This window comes from Rhynchophorus ferrugineus, unplaced genomic scaffold, assembly GCF_030347505.1.
Source record: "Rhynchophorus ferrugineus isolate W39M unplaced genomic scaffold, kcgeb_rfMv2 rfM1, whole genome shotgun sequence".
NCBI lineage: Eukaryota > Metazoa > Arthropoda > Insecta > Coleoptera > Curculionidae > Rhynchophorus > Rhynchophorus ferrugineus.
Window position 1 is genome coordinate 68,561,994 of NW_027472580.1, and position 13,359 is coordinate 68,575,352.

At 32.3% G+C, this 13,359-nt stretch overlaps 1 protein-coding gene across 5 annotated transcripts in view; it reads right to left on the reverse strand.

Moving 5' to 3' along the window:
• Positions 1-13,359, reverse strand: part of Tab2 (TAK1-associated binding protein 2) — a 101,720-nt gene that overhangs the window by 37,568 nt on the left and 50,793 nt on the right. For all 5 annotated transcript variants that reach the window (XM_076393813.1, XM_076393806.1, XM_076393797.1 and 2 more), the window contains exon 2: positions 7,034-7,248. In XM_076393813.1, the coding sequence (XP_076249928.1) occupies positions 7,034-7,231 (198 nt within the window). In that variant the 5' untranslated portion in view covers positions 7,232-7,248. The remainder of the gene's footprint in view (positions 1-7,033; positions 7,249-13,359) is intronic.

The following is a 13,359-nucleotide window of genomic DNA, read 5'->3' on the forward strand; positions in this document are numbered from 1 at the left end:
CTATCAAATATCCCTATTGTTTTTCATCAATATTCTGCATTTACAAGTCATGACATTATTATCACTATGTGTTCTGGCTATTATACCCATCGACACTGAAAACTCGGCAGACCGATGTACGCAAATAATTATCTATCGATTGGAATTACTTATCAATATCATTACCGTTATTACTCAACTTAGGCGATAATTCTCTTAATGATTATACGGCTAATTTAATGTTCCCTGTGTGCCCTTATTCTCGAAAATTGGTAGCTCAAGTACTTTTTTAAAAATCTATTTCAGAACTCTACTATTGTTATTTGTAATTTGTAAGTACGTTATATTTTGTCTTTTTTATTTTATGAAACTAGATTATAAACACATATTTTTTAAAAGTATTAATTTTTTTATTTCACGCCCATATATTGAAATTCGCTCTACAATAATACAATAATATACAATAATATTATATTAATGCTAGGAATTAATGTTTATCAGTGACATGTATTGACAATAATTATAATGTTATGAGATTTGACTATGGTCTATCGTGTGAAGGATGTGATTACTTAGATTGGTATAGAGATGTTCTATCGTAGTCTGTTTAATCTCGAGTGTTTATGTTAGACTGAAAGATACGATGACTAAAAGGTCTAGACATAAGGGTTTGATTTATATTATAATAGGATTGAGCTGGTACTATTGCTTGAACTCTTAGTTCAAGAAATCGTAACATCTTTCTATAAAATAAAATAGTTTTAAAGTCAAATAAAAGTGTTCGGTTTTATGCTTTACATATATCATGTTCTCTTTTGAATTCATTCAATTAACCAGAATCAACTAACTTATCGATTGAAAACAAATTATTCGGCCTATACATTTGTTTTATTGGATTTTTTAAAATTGAAGCTTTATTGTGAAAAATCGATAGCAATTATTTTTCCCATCTTTCAGGCAATTTACGAATTCCATGTCGAAAGAACGATTTTTTTGAGCCCATGCACGAATCGACTTATTTTTTGGTATCTTTGTAAGAAGTTCTACACATTTCATAACTTTAATACATTATTGCCCATACCGGCGCCCTAAATAATGTCTCCGTAAAAACTGAAGTAATGTTATTCGTTCTTCGAATTAGGTGCGGGGTTAGTACTTACAAATAGTCCATTAAGTTGCACTGTTGGTTCTATAGACCCTACGATTCTAACCCGATAAATCTAACAAATTACGTTTATGGGACTTGATTTGTATTTATTTTGGGTAAAATAATAGTTTAGATAATCCATCAATAGATATATTGGTAAATCTTTTAAGACATTAGTCCTTTTTTTATCCCTGAATCCTTATTCTGTTTTTTAAATGGTAGAATACAAACAAGGAATACAGTTTGATTGTTTTGATGTTTCGTGTACCAGTTGTCTTAAGAGGCTTTAATTGTGAGCAACAATTTGCTTATCACGATACTCTTTTCTTACACTGAATTCTACAAAAAATATTTATAACAAAACATTTATTAAAAAAAGTTATTGATAAATCTCTCTTATCTTTCAATACACATTACTACTCTGAGGTCGTATCAGAAGTGAAGTCGTTGACTGAATTATTAAGACAATCAGTGCACAATTGAAGAACAAATCTAGAGACGTGGATTAAAATGGCTTGGACAAGTCTGTCGAACGAAAACTCAAGGAATTCCTCACAGACTTTTATGGAGAAATGGAACCTTATGAATGGAAGATACAGCAAACTTCTCCAAAAAAACATGGACCAACATCATCGAAAGCGATCTGAAATATAGAACTAACATTTCCCAAGGCCATAACAGCTGCAGTCGACCGAATTGGGGAGATAGTTGAAGAATAGTTGAGAAGCATAAACTTTTCGCAAGAGCCGGCCCTGAATAATACAAAAAAGTTACAAATATTATTGAATTAGAGTTGATGAATAAACAGTTGACAAACGTTTGAATAACTTAGGAACGACTCAAAAGAAAAAAATGGCTACCACACGAATTTGCTGAAAATTATATTGTAAATTGGTTTACAACTATGGGATCTTCATCAAGTTTTTTCTGACGTATTACGTTGTAATTGGGTGTGAAAATAAGTTTGGATTTTTGTCGAGATGAAGTAACATTTTTTTTTTCAATAACAGGAAGTGTTGACATGCTGGAACCATCGAAGTACTGACAATGCTTCTTATTACTTCGTAATATAATCTAAAGGAATCCTAAGATAAAACGGCATATTTAAGAAAAATATATTATAGTTATATAAAAAATGAACATCGGCCTAGAGAATGGAATTGAATTATCAGCAGCCTATGAGTTGCACGATATAACAAATATTGGTCACATATAATGATCACTACAAACAGGTTTTTTATTACTTTTTGATGATACCTGTTATCCGTCTTCACCGGCTAATAAAATGCAATAAAATGGTGTTGTTGCGATACTGTTACGACCTGTACTACCTTTATACCCAACTTGAATATCGTTAAAGAATTATATGTCTATTAAAAATAGAGTAGTGTCTTGTTAAAACAAAACTAGTTGTGATCCAAAAGACAATTTAAATATAACGTCATTATAATGGCAAAGCTATATGAGTATCTTATAAATCGAAGTGAAAATGAACGAGTTTTGTGCTTTTTTAATATGTTAATATAAAGGAGGGTTGCAAAGGGCAGTATATAATAGAGCATGGCAAGAAGTGATTGTATATATTTCAAAAATGTCATGAGATTACCTAGATTAATACATTCAGTGTTTCTTGCCGAAGTTCTAAAAGGGTTGACTCACACTAAAAAATTAAATTGCATTAAACATTTCCCAGTTATAAAAAGCGAGTCTAATTATATCAAGCCTGAGAACTAGGAACCATGTTCCATAGCGCAAATAATAAGGCACGTTAATAAGGTAAGGTAAGGTAAGATAAGGAGAGTGCTCGAGGGTTTCCCAGCGCATTTCTTTCGGTTTATGACTTATCAAAACTGATATGATCAAGACTGATGATGAAACTGATCTGACACTTCCATAACTGATATCCAACTCTGATGAGATTTCTTCAATCCTTAACCGGCGATAACCTTCAATAAGCTCTCGAACAGCACGGATGTTGTCATTTTGAGACTTGTTCCTGTGCGTTAATCACGACTTCATTTTCGACAAGTTCTCGCCCATCCCTGAATTCTCTGCGTAGCATTCCCAAACTGTGCCTTCAAACGAGTGAAAATTTCTGATGGTTGTTTAACAGCTTCATTGGTTAAACCTCAACCTCAAAGCTTTAAAGTATTTTTTCGCTTTTAACAGTTACTAACTGGCGCTAGATTTTGGGTAGATTATCTGTTCTTTTCTCTTTTAAACTTATTCACTCAACCGGAATCAACAAATCTACCAAGAGAAGCAGGCAGAGTGAGTTTAATTGGTAATTGCTGTACAGTTATTCGAAGCATTCTTTAATATAGTTAACTAGGATTTGGGAAAAAGTATCGTAGTTCAATTTGTGATCGTGTGAATTTACTATAAGGTTAGATGGAGGAAGACGAGCAGACAAACCTACAGGTGATACAAATATTTTAACCACAACTGTAAGTTATCGAGACGGGACAACAACTACTATATCCCGTTTCTTCAGGAGGAAGGAATTGTATGGCGCGTTTAATACAGCACTGAATATTCTAAAAAATCGGTATGGGTCTGATGACGTGATGTGTTTACATTAAATGGTTTCGTTTACATTAGAATAGGATTGAGTATCGGTAGTATTATCTGAACTATCGATTCAATAAGTTACTTAGTCCAATTTGTTAAAACAAAATAGTTTAAAAAAAATTAAATGTTTTTCTGTTTTTAAACTCACATGATTCAGTTATTTGCAAAATGCAAGATATATTACGGCCAATGAACCCAATCTACTAATATAAATAGTGATGAAAAATGGATTTTGTATGTTTTATTAAATTTTAGTTTAAATATATAGAACTAGGTTATCAAATATTCAACAAATTTTTTTAACGAATGAACGTTAATATGAATAATTTCTTATATTTTTTGTAAAAAATTTAAAAGAAAATAAATATCGCTTCTTTCGACCTTGATTGTTTAATTTTTATGACTCGTAACGTTATTCAAAATATACAGTGAACCAAATGTATAGAGTATAAGATAAAAAAAGTTGTGAGGCTCAAACTGAACTCCATTCGACTATTCTAAATAAAATACAAAATAAAACTTACCTATTTATTAATAAGTTTCTTTAATTTGTAATATAAATTGAAAATTTACTAGTTCGTTGTGTTATTTTATGTATTCTATTGCTTCATAGTGTGAAAATCAATTTATGATACAGAAAATCTGTGATTTTTTGTTGAAAAACTGAATAAAATGGGTTTCATAAGCTTTTTTGAAAAGTCATCAATGAAATGAGTGATCGGACATTATCATGATGAAAGGCAACATCTCTCCTATTGTTCTATTCTGTCCAATTACTCAAATTTAGCAAGTGGAAGTAGTTCAACATAGACATAGTGTCGCCTTTTTTGGTATCTTAAAATATACTATAAAGAGAAAAAAAGAAAATATTGAAATTATAAGGTTGGCGATAAAATAATTTCGGTTTCTCCTAATAGATGCTTTTAAAGGTGCATATATCTAGTAATATTTTTTCAATGAAGTCGTGCTAAAACATTAAGAAGAATAAGCTATAAGATTGTATGACAAAAGAAGTTCAACACTTAGGATCCACATATATTAACAGTCAAAAAATTAATGGAATGAGTTTCCATATGTGAATTCTTCCTAAAACGAAATTAAACCGGGCAAATTTCAAACAATGAAATGACTTTGAACGATTTAAGGGCGATTAAAGATCTCTTGCGACTAACATATAATGTAAAGATCGTAGTGGAAGCTCGGAGAAGGCAACAAATAGTTGCAAAGATAGAAGGTGTCAATTGAAAAGTCCCCGGCCTACCATAGTAAAACATATTTTTTTGGCAAAATTAAGTTTTTTTCTTCAACATAGTTCCCTTCAACGGTGATACACTGATTATAGCGACCCTCCAACTTTTCGATACCATTTTTGTACGTACGATTTGTCTCTTGCTTCAAAATAGGTCTCAGTTTCGGCGATAACCTCTTCATTCGACGAAAATTTCTTCCCAGCGAGCATTCTTTTGAGATCTGAGAACAGGAAATAGTCGTTGGGGGCCAGATCTGGAGAATACGGTAGATGAGGAAACAATTCGAAGTCCAATTCATGGATTTTTGCCATCGTTTTCACTGACTTATGACACGGTGCATTGTCTTGGTGAAGCAGCACTTTCTTTTTCTTCAAATGCGGCGATTTGGTCCTTCAAACGATCCAATAACGCTATGTAATACCGCTGTTGATGGTCCTTCCTTTTTCAAGGTAGTCAATGAAAATTATTCCATACGCATCCCAAAATACAGACGCCAAAACCTTGTCAGCCGACTGTTGTGTTTTCCCACGCTTTGGAGCGGGTTCATCGTGTGCAGTCCACTCGGATGACTGTTGATTGGACTTCGTAGTGAAATGATGGAGCCATGTTTCATACATTGTCACATATCGACGCAAAAACTCGGGTTTATTACGCTTTATCATCTTCAAACACTGCTCCGAATCATCAACTCGTCGTTGTTTTTGGTCAAAAATGAGCTCGCGCGGCACCCACTTTGTACCGAGCTTTCTCATACCCAAATATTCGTGAATGATATGATGTACACGTTCAGTTGATATCTGTTGAGTGTCTGCTGTTTCATACAATTTCAATTTACGGTAATTCAAAATCATTTTGTGGATTTTTAAATATTTTCGTCGGTAACAACCTCTTTTGAGCGTCCACTGCGTTCACTGTCTTCGATGCTCATTTCACCACGTCTAAACTTAGCTTACCAATCCTTGATGGTTGATTTTATTGAGGCAGTGTCCGGAAACTCGGCATCAAGCCAACTTTTTCCTTCAACTGTATTTTTTCCATTTAAAAAGCAATATTTTATCAACACGCGAAATTCCTTTTTATCCATTTTTTTCACAATAACAAAAGTTGTTTCACTCAAAATGCTACAATTCACAAACTGATGATTTGTCCAAGACAGCAGAGCAATACAATCCATTTTTTGATAACGTCTACTGTGCGATGTACTTGTTTGATTGTTTAATGATCTCGGAATCCAAATTGGTGACTGGGTATGGGATTTGTTCCGATAGTTTACTGGTTCTATCCTAATTCATTAGTTAAAAATTCGTGTTTGCTGTGGGTTTTATAGTTGACAGGTGGTTATTTGTGAGCATTTATATATATTATATCTCTTGATTATCGAGTAGTATACCAACTTTTTCTAAGATTTCTTTTTCTTTTGTTTTGTCCTTGATATTTTTAGGGTATATGTTGTGTTTCAGGTTGATTCCTTCACTTTAAGGCGTCGCTTTGTTGGTGGCTCTATGATGAGTAGTGTAAGTGATGGTATTATTAAGAATATCATACAAAGGTACTATGTGAACTAGTATGCTTCAAAATTATCTATTTGACCAAATGTGAGTTTGGATCATTGTAGTGAAAATTATTAAATATTAACAATTAAACGTTTTGTTTACTAGATATTTGGACAACCCTGGTTAAATATTACCTCAGCGTTTCGCCGTGTCGAGTGCTGCCATGTCGAAAGATATAAAATTATGTTTAAGTTGTTAGGCGACAGTTTTTTCACAATGATAGATATATCATGTACTACGCTATTCAATAAGTTGGTGAAATAATGCTGTAATCTTCTGTAATACCTTCATTAACAGTATATTAAAAAATAGGTGCCATTGTTCCTTTTTAAGAAGACTTTTTTAAGAACAAGAACATTACATTTAGTTTGAAAATTTAATTAACTTAAAGTTGTATCTAAGCATAATTATAATATATTTTTGCATCTAAAAATCTGTTTTTTACTTACTTATTACGGACTCATCGAAGCAGTTAGTATATGATTAATTGCTATTTTATTCCTTTAATTATGGTATGTCATGACTAGAATTACCTGAAGAGATGGACGTCCCATCTGATTTTGATGTATTGCTAGCAAGTTGTAGAGGTTCCCTGGGGAATTAGCGGTTACGTGGCTGGTGATGCAGGAAGTAAGGATGTGATCGGGAATGGTCGGATATTGCGGTTTCAGCTCATGGAAAATTTGCATGACACGAACGTTGGAAGATCTCCGTTTTGCCCTGGCCAACATTACCGGCCATGATGTATCTGAAACAAGAAGGTCAGTTTTATTATAGTTACTAACAGGTCCAACAGTGATTGCTTTATCAGCAATTTACTTGAGAACAGAAAACGCAGAGATCTGTCTAGCAAACATAAAAGGATGCTGAAGAGTGATGGTAAGGTTAAAGATATCGATTCAAGCTTATCAATACCTCCTATATTTTAAGTAATAGTCCTTCATAAAACTATTTATTGTGCTATCAAAGAAGTTTTTACCAACTCAAATTCATAATAATATAATTTATGTAGATATTTAGTAAAATTATTATGTAAAAACTACATATTTACAGATTTTTAGATGATATAATCATCTATAAAAATATACAAATATCGTTTTATATCTAAAGAGATGATTTGGTTTTCTTTAGGCAGGTCAGGCTCAATACATAGTTAATTTATTTAACAGTTTCCTGGTATATATAAATATAGCATTTACAGAAAATATGCAACTTAAATTTAACATCTACTAACGTTAAGCTTCTTTTAAAAATATAATACGTTAAATAAATATGAACGAAAATATATCAGATATCTCAAAGGAGGTTTATCAAGTCCATATCTGGTTAATTGTTTTAAAAAATGATATCTCACAATTGTTTTAATTATTAAAATGCACAATTTCGGAATATTTTTCTTAAAAATATTATCGTCCAAATGTAAACATCTTCCTAAAATTATTTTCAAAAAAGGAGGAACTGATAATTCCTTAGTAGTAAAAAAAAGCTTAGTAGTTTTATTTTGCATGATTATCAAGTAAATAAATAAAACCCAATGAATAAAATTAACTGAAAAAACTATACGGATAGTTTTATCTAGTTTGGTTTTTGCGGAGAGAAGCAAACGTAATTAATTAGTTTTTAGACCTGGGCCTAATACATAGATGGCGCTAGTTTTATTAAATTCACCGCATTTCAGTTAGTATTAACTTTCAAAAGAAAGCTGTTAAAAGTTCATGATATTCTACTTATAAGTCATATAGTGACATTACTTTTATAATTTTTAAATCAATGGATAAAAAAAATTCGTGTTTTAATTTTACACAGCTTTTTAATGGAAAAAATACCGTTCAAGCTCAATTAAAGTTCAATAGTTGGAAAAGTGTTATAGGCACTCCGCTCCATCCGAAACAATAATAAAATGTTGATTTTCTGGCTTGTTAAAGGGAATCGTAGAGACATCGATGATGCAGAAGCAGTGGATGTCCAAATGAGGCAGTAATACCAGAAAACATAAAAAACAAAATCGTTTTGAATGATCGAAAAGTTGCGTGAGTTAGCTAGCATCATAAAGATATCAAAAGAACGTGTTGGTTTATATTGCATGAGCATTTGACTATGAGAAAGCTCTGTTTAGAGTGGCTCCCGAGTTTGCTCAGTGTTGACCAAATACAAGAACATATTGATCATTTTGAGCAGCGTTTGGCCATGTTTAAAAGTAGCAAACACGAATGTTTGCATCGATATGTGACAACGGATGAAAATGGATGGATCCATCCCTTCACTCCGGTATCAAAACGGTCATGTGAGTGGACAGCAACTGGTGAATCTCGTTCAAAGCGACTGGAAAGGTTATGGCCTCGGTATCTTGAGACGTGCAGGGTGTAATATTCATAGACTATATTGAGAAGGGAAATACCATCAACAGTTAATATTATGTAGCGTTATTAGAGCGTTTGAAGGTCGAAATTGCAAAAAACCGACCGCGACGGCAAAGAAAAAAAAAGTTGTGTCATCAAGATAACGTACCGTGTCACAAGTCAATCAAAACAATGACAAAACTACATGAATTCAACTTCGAATTGCTCCCGCATCTACCGTATTCGCCAAATTTGGCTTCCAGCGATTACTGACTGTTCGCAGACCCCAAAAAAATCACCGGCATGAAATTGCGCTCGAACGAAGAGGTTATCACTGAAAGGGAGGCCTATTTTGAGGCAAAAGATAGATCGTTCTACAGAAGTGGTATTAAAATGTTAGAACGCCGCTGGAATGATTGTGTGGCTTGTGTGGGAGGTGATGAATGAAGCCAATTTCGAACACAAAAAACGCACTTTCTTTGTTTCACCCGGGCCTCTTCAGCCCATGTGTTAGAAGTCGACCTCAATGAAAATTTTGTGTTTTCAACAAACCAAATTTTTCTATTGTAACCAATCAAAAAGTAATTGGAAAGCCCAATATACATTATCCTTGAATATTTAAATAGTTGCCAAAATAACTTCCTGTTAAAAATCTTGAATGATATCTCCACTATAATTATATTTAGCATAATTTTAAATCGAATAGACTCAATTATTTTGAAATTCTGATTTCCAGTGAACTGTAGAGATAGTGAAACAACAACAAAATAAATGCTTTTTCGTAATTGACAGCTGAACGTTTCTAGTCCATAAAACACTTTGCCAATAAAACAAATTTTGTTAAAATTTCTTCGATCGCTTTAACAAAACGTCGAACAGAAGGATGTTTACGATATTTTTATTTGAATAAATATGACGTTCGCACGGTTTAAAAATAACCCTATTTTGTTAGCGAGGTGTATAATAATTTATATGGGCGGTAATATATTATTATTTTTGGAATGACAAATGGCTGGTATTTTTATCAAGGTGCTTTTGTTTTCGTTACCTGAAACTATGTTTTGACTATGTTTTACACGTCGGCGTTAACACAAAGTTAACTGTTCGATTAACACGAACAAGAATAATGAGTCTAAGATTAGAAAAGGCTTGAGAAAATCCAATACAAATCTACGACATACATTTTATTTGTAAAACAAGAATATTGAGAAAGTTTGTTGTTGTAAACAACAAATTATAATCAATAAGTTTGTATGGCGTTTTTTTTTTTCTGAATGGGACGAACAAGGAAACGTTAAAAAGCTCTAAAAAAGAAAGTACTGTGAACCATATATACGATGGTTATGCTAGAACTATTGGGAATAAAAGTAACGAAGTGTCCAATAGTAGTAGTTTATAATCATACATTTCTAGTCATGTGATTTCCCCTAACTGAAACATTCTTCTTCTTACATTATTTTCCTTCCTCCTCTCGCATATATATATATATATATATATAGATATAATATGAGAAAGGGTTTAGAAAATAAAAACTATTAGTTTACTTGAAAATATTATTTTATTTAACGGAAACAAGAGGCGACTGGTAGATTGTCGATACAAATCCACACTGATGGTAAAAACTGACCAAGCTGTCTTCACCGTTCAGGTAGTGAAAAAAAGACATGACCGGATAATTTGAGCGGTATACATAACATCTTTATTGGCTATTTCTGGACTTTTTTGCAACAATACGTCGATCACTTTATTCAATTGACATCGGTAGATGTCAGCAGTAATGCACTATAATTTGTTGATCCCACTGTATTCACAGCATGATTTTATGGTCATAAATATTAAGCTTTGGCGTTGACTCTCTCCTGAGTGGGTATTACTATAAAAGAACAGTCTAGAGGATCAAAAAAGCTCTAAGATAAACAAGTGCAACACTTATTGAAAGAAAACCCAATACTTATTGGACTTGGAAGAAGAGTCGAACAAGTTACATAGAGAGATAACCAGGAATACGAAAAGAAAGGACTAAATCTAAAAGAACTCAGTCTCATTTACTCAGAAAAGTCATGAAGTCAAGCGAAAAGCAAAAATATGAGAATGCACGAAGAAGGGAAGATGCCTTCAAGAACAAATATATTTTCTCCGATCTATGACCGATGATGACATACTGTTACTAAAAACAATTAGTCATGAGTCTCCGCATGTGTCGGTTGGATTTTAAAGGCGCTTTGGCCAAAAACATTGATTCATGAATATATGCGACTTTATACTAAATGTCAAGAAAATCAATCATATAGATTTAATCATATCAATTTCTATATCAATTATATATAAATCAATATCGGCATCAATATAGAACCAGTCATTACACTGCGTTTTATGACTTTAATGACTTCTGTACCAATGTTGTGGAGAGAACAGAAAATCATCACCGGCGATCAATGAATGTGAAATCGTTATGAAAAAATCATTTAGTTTAGCAAAGTAAACTGAATGATGACGCAAAGTTTACAAAATATTTAAGGCCTGATGAAATAGAAGTATGGGCACTGTTTCAACGTGTTGTAATCGACAATTTGCTGCAAAATTGCCACAAGATTGGAGCTCGAACGTCCCTCAAACTATTTTTTCTGTCGATAGGCAATACCAAGGATTTGGGACAAAGTTATGATGAGCGATCACTGTCGAACTCTAATCCGTGAAACAGATTCCAAGCAGTATAAAAGACTGAGTTCAACCTCTGTTCACTTTTTTTGCAAGAAAGCTTTAACAAAATTCTCATAATGTGGAGGTTTGTAGTGTCTACAAATACTTAGGGATATAGGAGACTCAACGTATTGGCCAGAAATCTATGAAAGCTGATCTTCGAAGCGACTTCATAAAAATAATAATGCAGGTATTTAAAACATCTGTAAAACCATAAATAGACGTGGTCTGTTTTGAACTATTATATAACTTTTATTAACTAGCACGTTAATATCTAGGATAAGTTAATATTTCTTCTCGAGGGAGTGCGAATGCAATAAAGTATAGGTTTTAAACATATAACTAAGGATCAGATATTTCAATCATATTTTAACCTACCCTTATTGAGAAACCCTATATATTAAAGGCCTGAGTTATCTGAATCAAATTTATAACTTAAAATGGGTTCCGAACTCGGAATTAATCAATACCAAAACATAAAAATAAAATAACTATGTACTGAGCATTATTCGAGCCCGTAACGATCACATCACGACTATTGCATCATAGAACATGTTCAAACATCCCCTTGATCCAGAACATAAACAGACTTAAAACGCTGACCATCTGTTTAATGATTACCCTGTCAGAATAGTGATATAACTACCATAAAACCTTTAGATCTAATTCTTTAAATATCGCGTTTATATATAAAGTGAAACAATAAATCATCTTGCGTAAAAGCAAATTACACCGTCATTATCCGACTTAGTTGATCCGACAAAATAACAGAATACAAATGAGAAATTTGATAAATTCTATGTTATTATGTTGGCTAAACGTCAGCAGACATTAAACTTCTAATTTACTTATTTTCGATTTACTCGCGCCTATTTAAAACCGCCAATGTCCTTGATTTTGTCATAAATTGACGGTTCCTTTTTTGTCTACTTGCCAAAAAATGACCTCAAACAAATTTGTTTAATTGATTAGATAAAGTGAATGAAAATAAACCGGTTAGTTAACTATATTTACAATGTTACAATGGAATCTACCTGCTTCGTCCGGTCTATTTGTGGCGAATATGTTGCTGCTACCGATTTAAACGGTTTTAACTAATTCTTACTAGTATTTGTTAAGATAGTATTATTAGGTGTTGGAATGAATTCGTAATATTTTATGAAAGTTGATAATATTTTATTTGCTTAAAGAATAACTAACAATTTAGACGTTATCAAATATATTGCTAAATAATATTTTTTTAATTATTAAGTAATGTAGTGATTATTAAAAATTACAGGTTGTAATTTCTTTAATGAGTAATATTATGCAGTTATGTATTACTAAATTATTTTCGCATTAAAATCTCTTAGGTTGCATCAACTTGTTTATACTTATATTAACGTGTACACTAGCATTGTGCTCTGCCTCTGCACTAACATCATATTACTCTTTAATCAAATATAAACGGTAATTTTACTATTTAGCTTAGCACATAATCCGATCTAGAGTATTCGTATATCGAGTATTTTTGGTTTATGAAGAGGGGGGAGACTGGTGTGGGTAGCAGTTTACATTAGTTAACAAATATCTCCGGATTTGGCGCAGGCGCCCTATCCTGCCTAGAAAACCATAAAAAATAATAAAATATAGTCTATTCAATTTTTTTTGGGTAATGCATCGTGGATATTTGTGACGTTGAAACATTGTAATGTTGTCGCATCAACTCTGAGTTTTAATTCAGTTTGTCTTTGACATACAAAAAAATTCTAATCTAAATAAAATAATTGAACAAAAATATTATGAAATATAATTTATTTTAACATTATAGTAAATCTAAA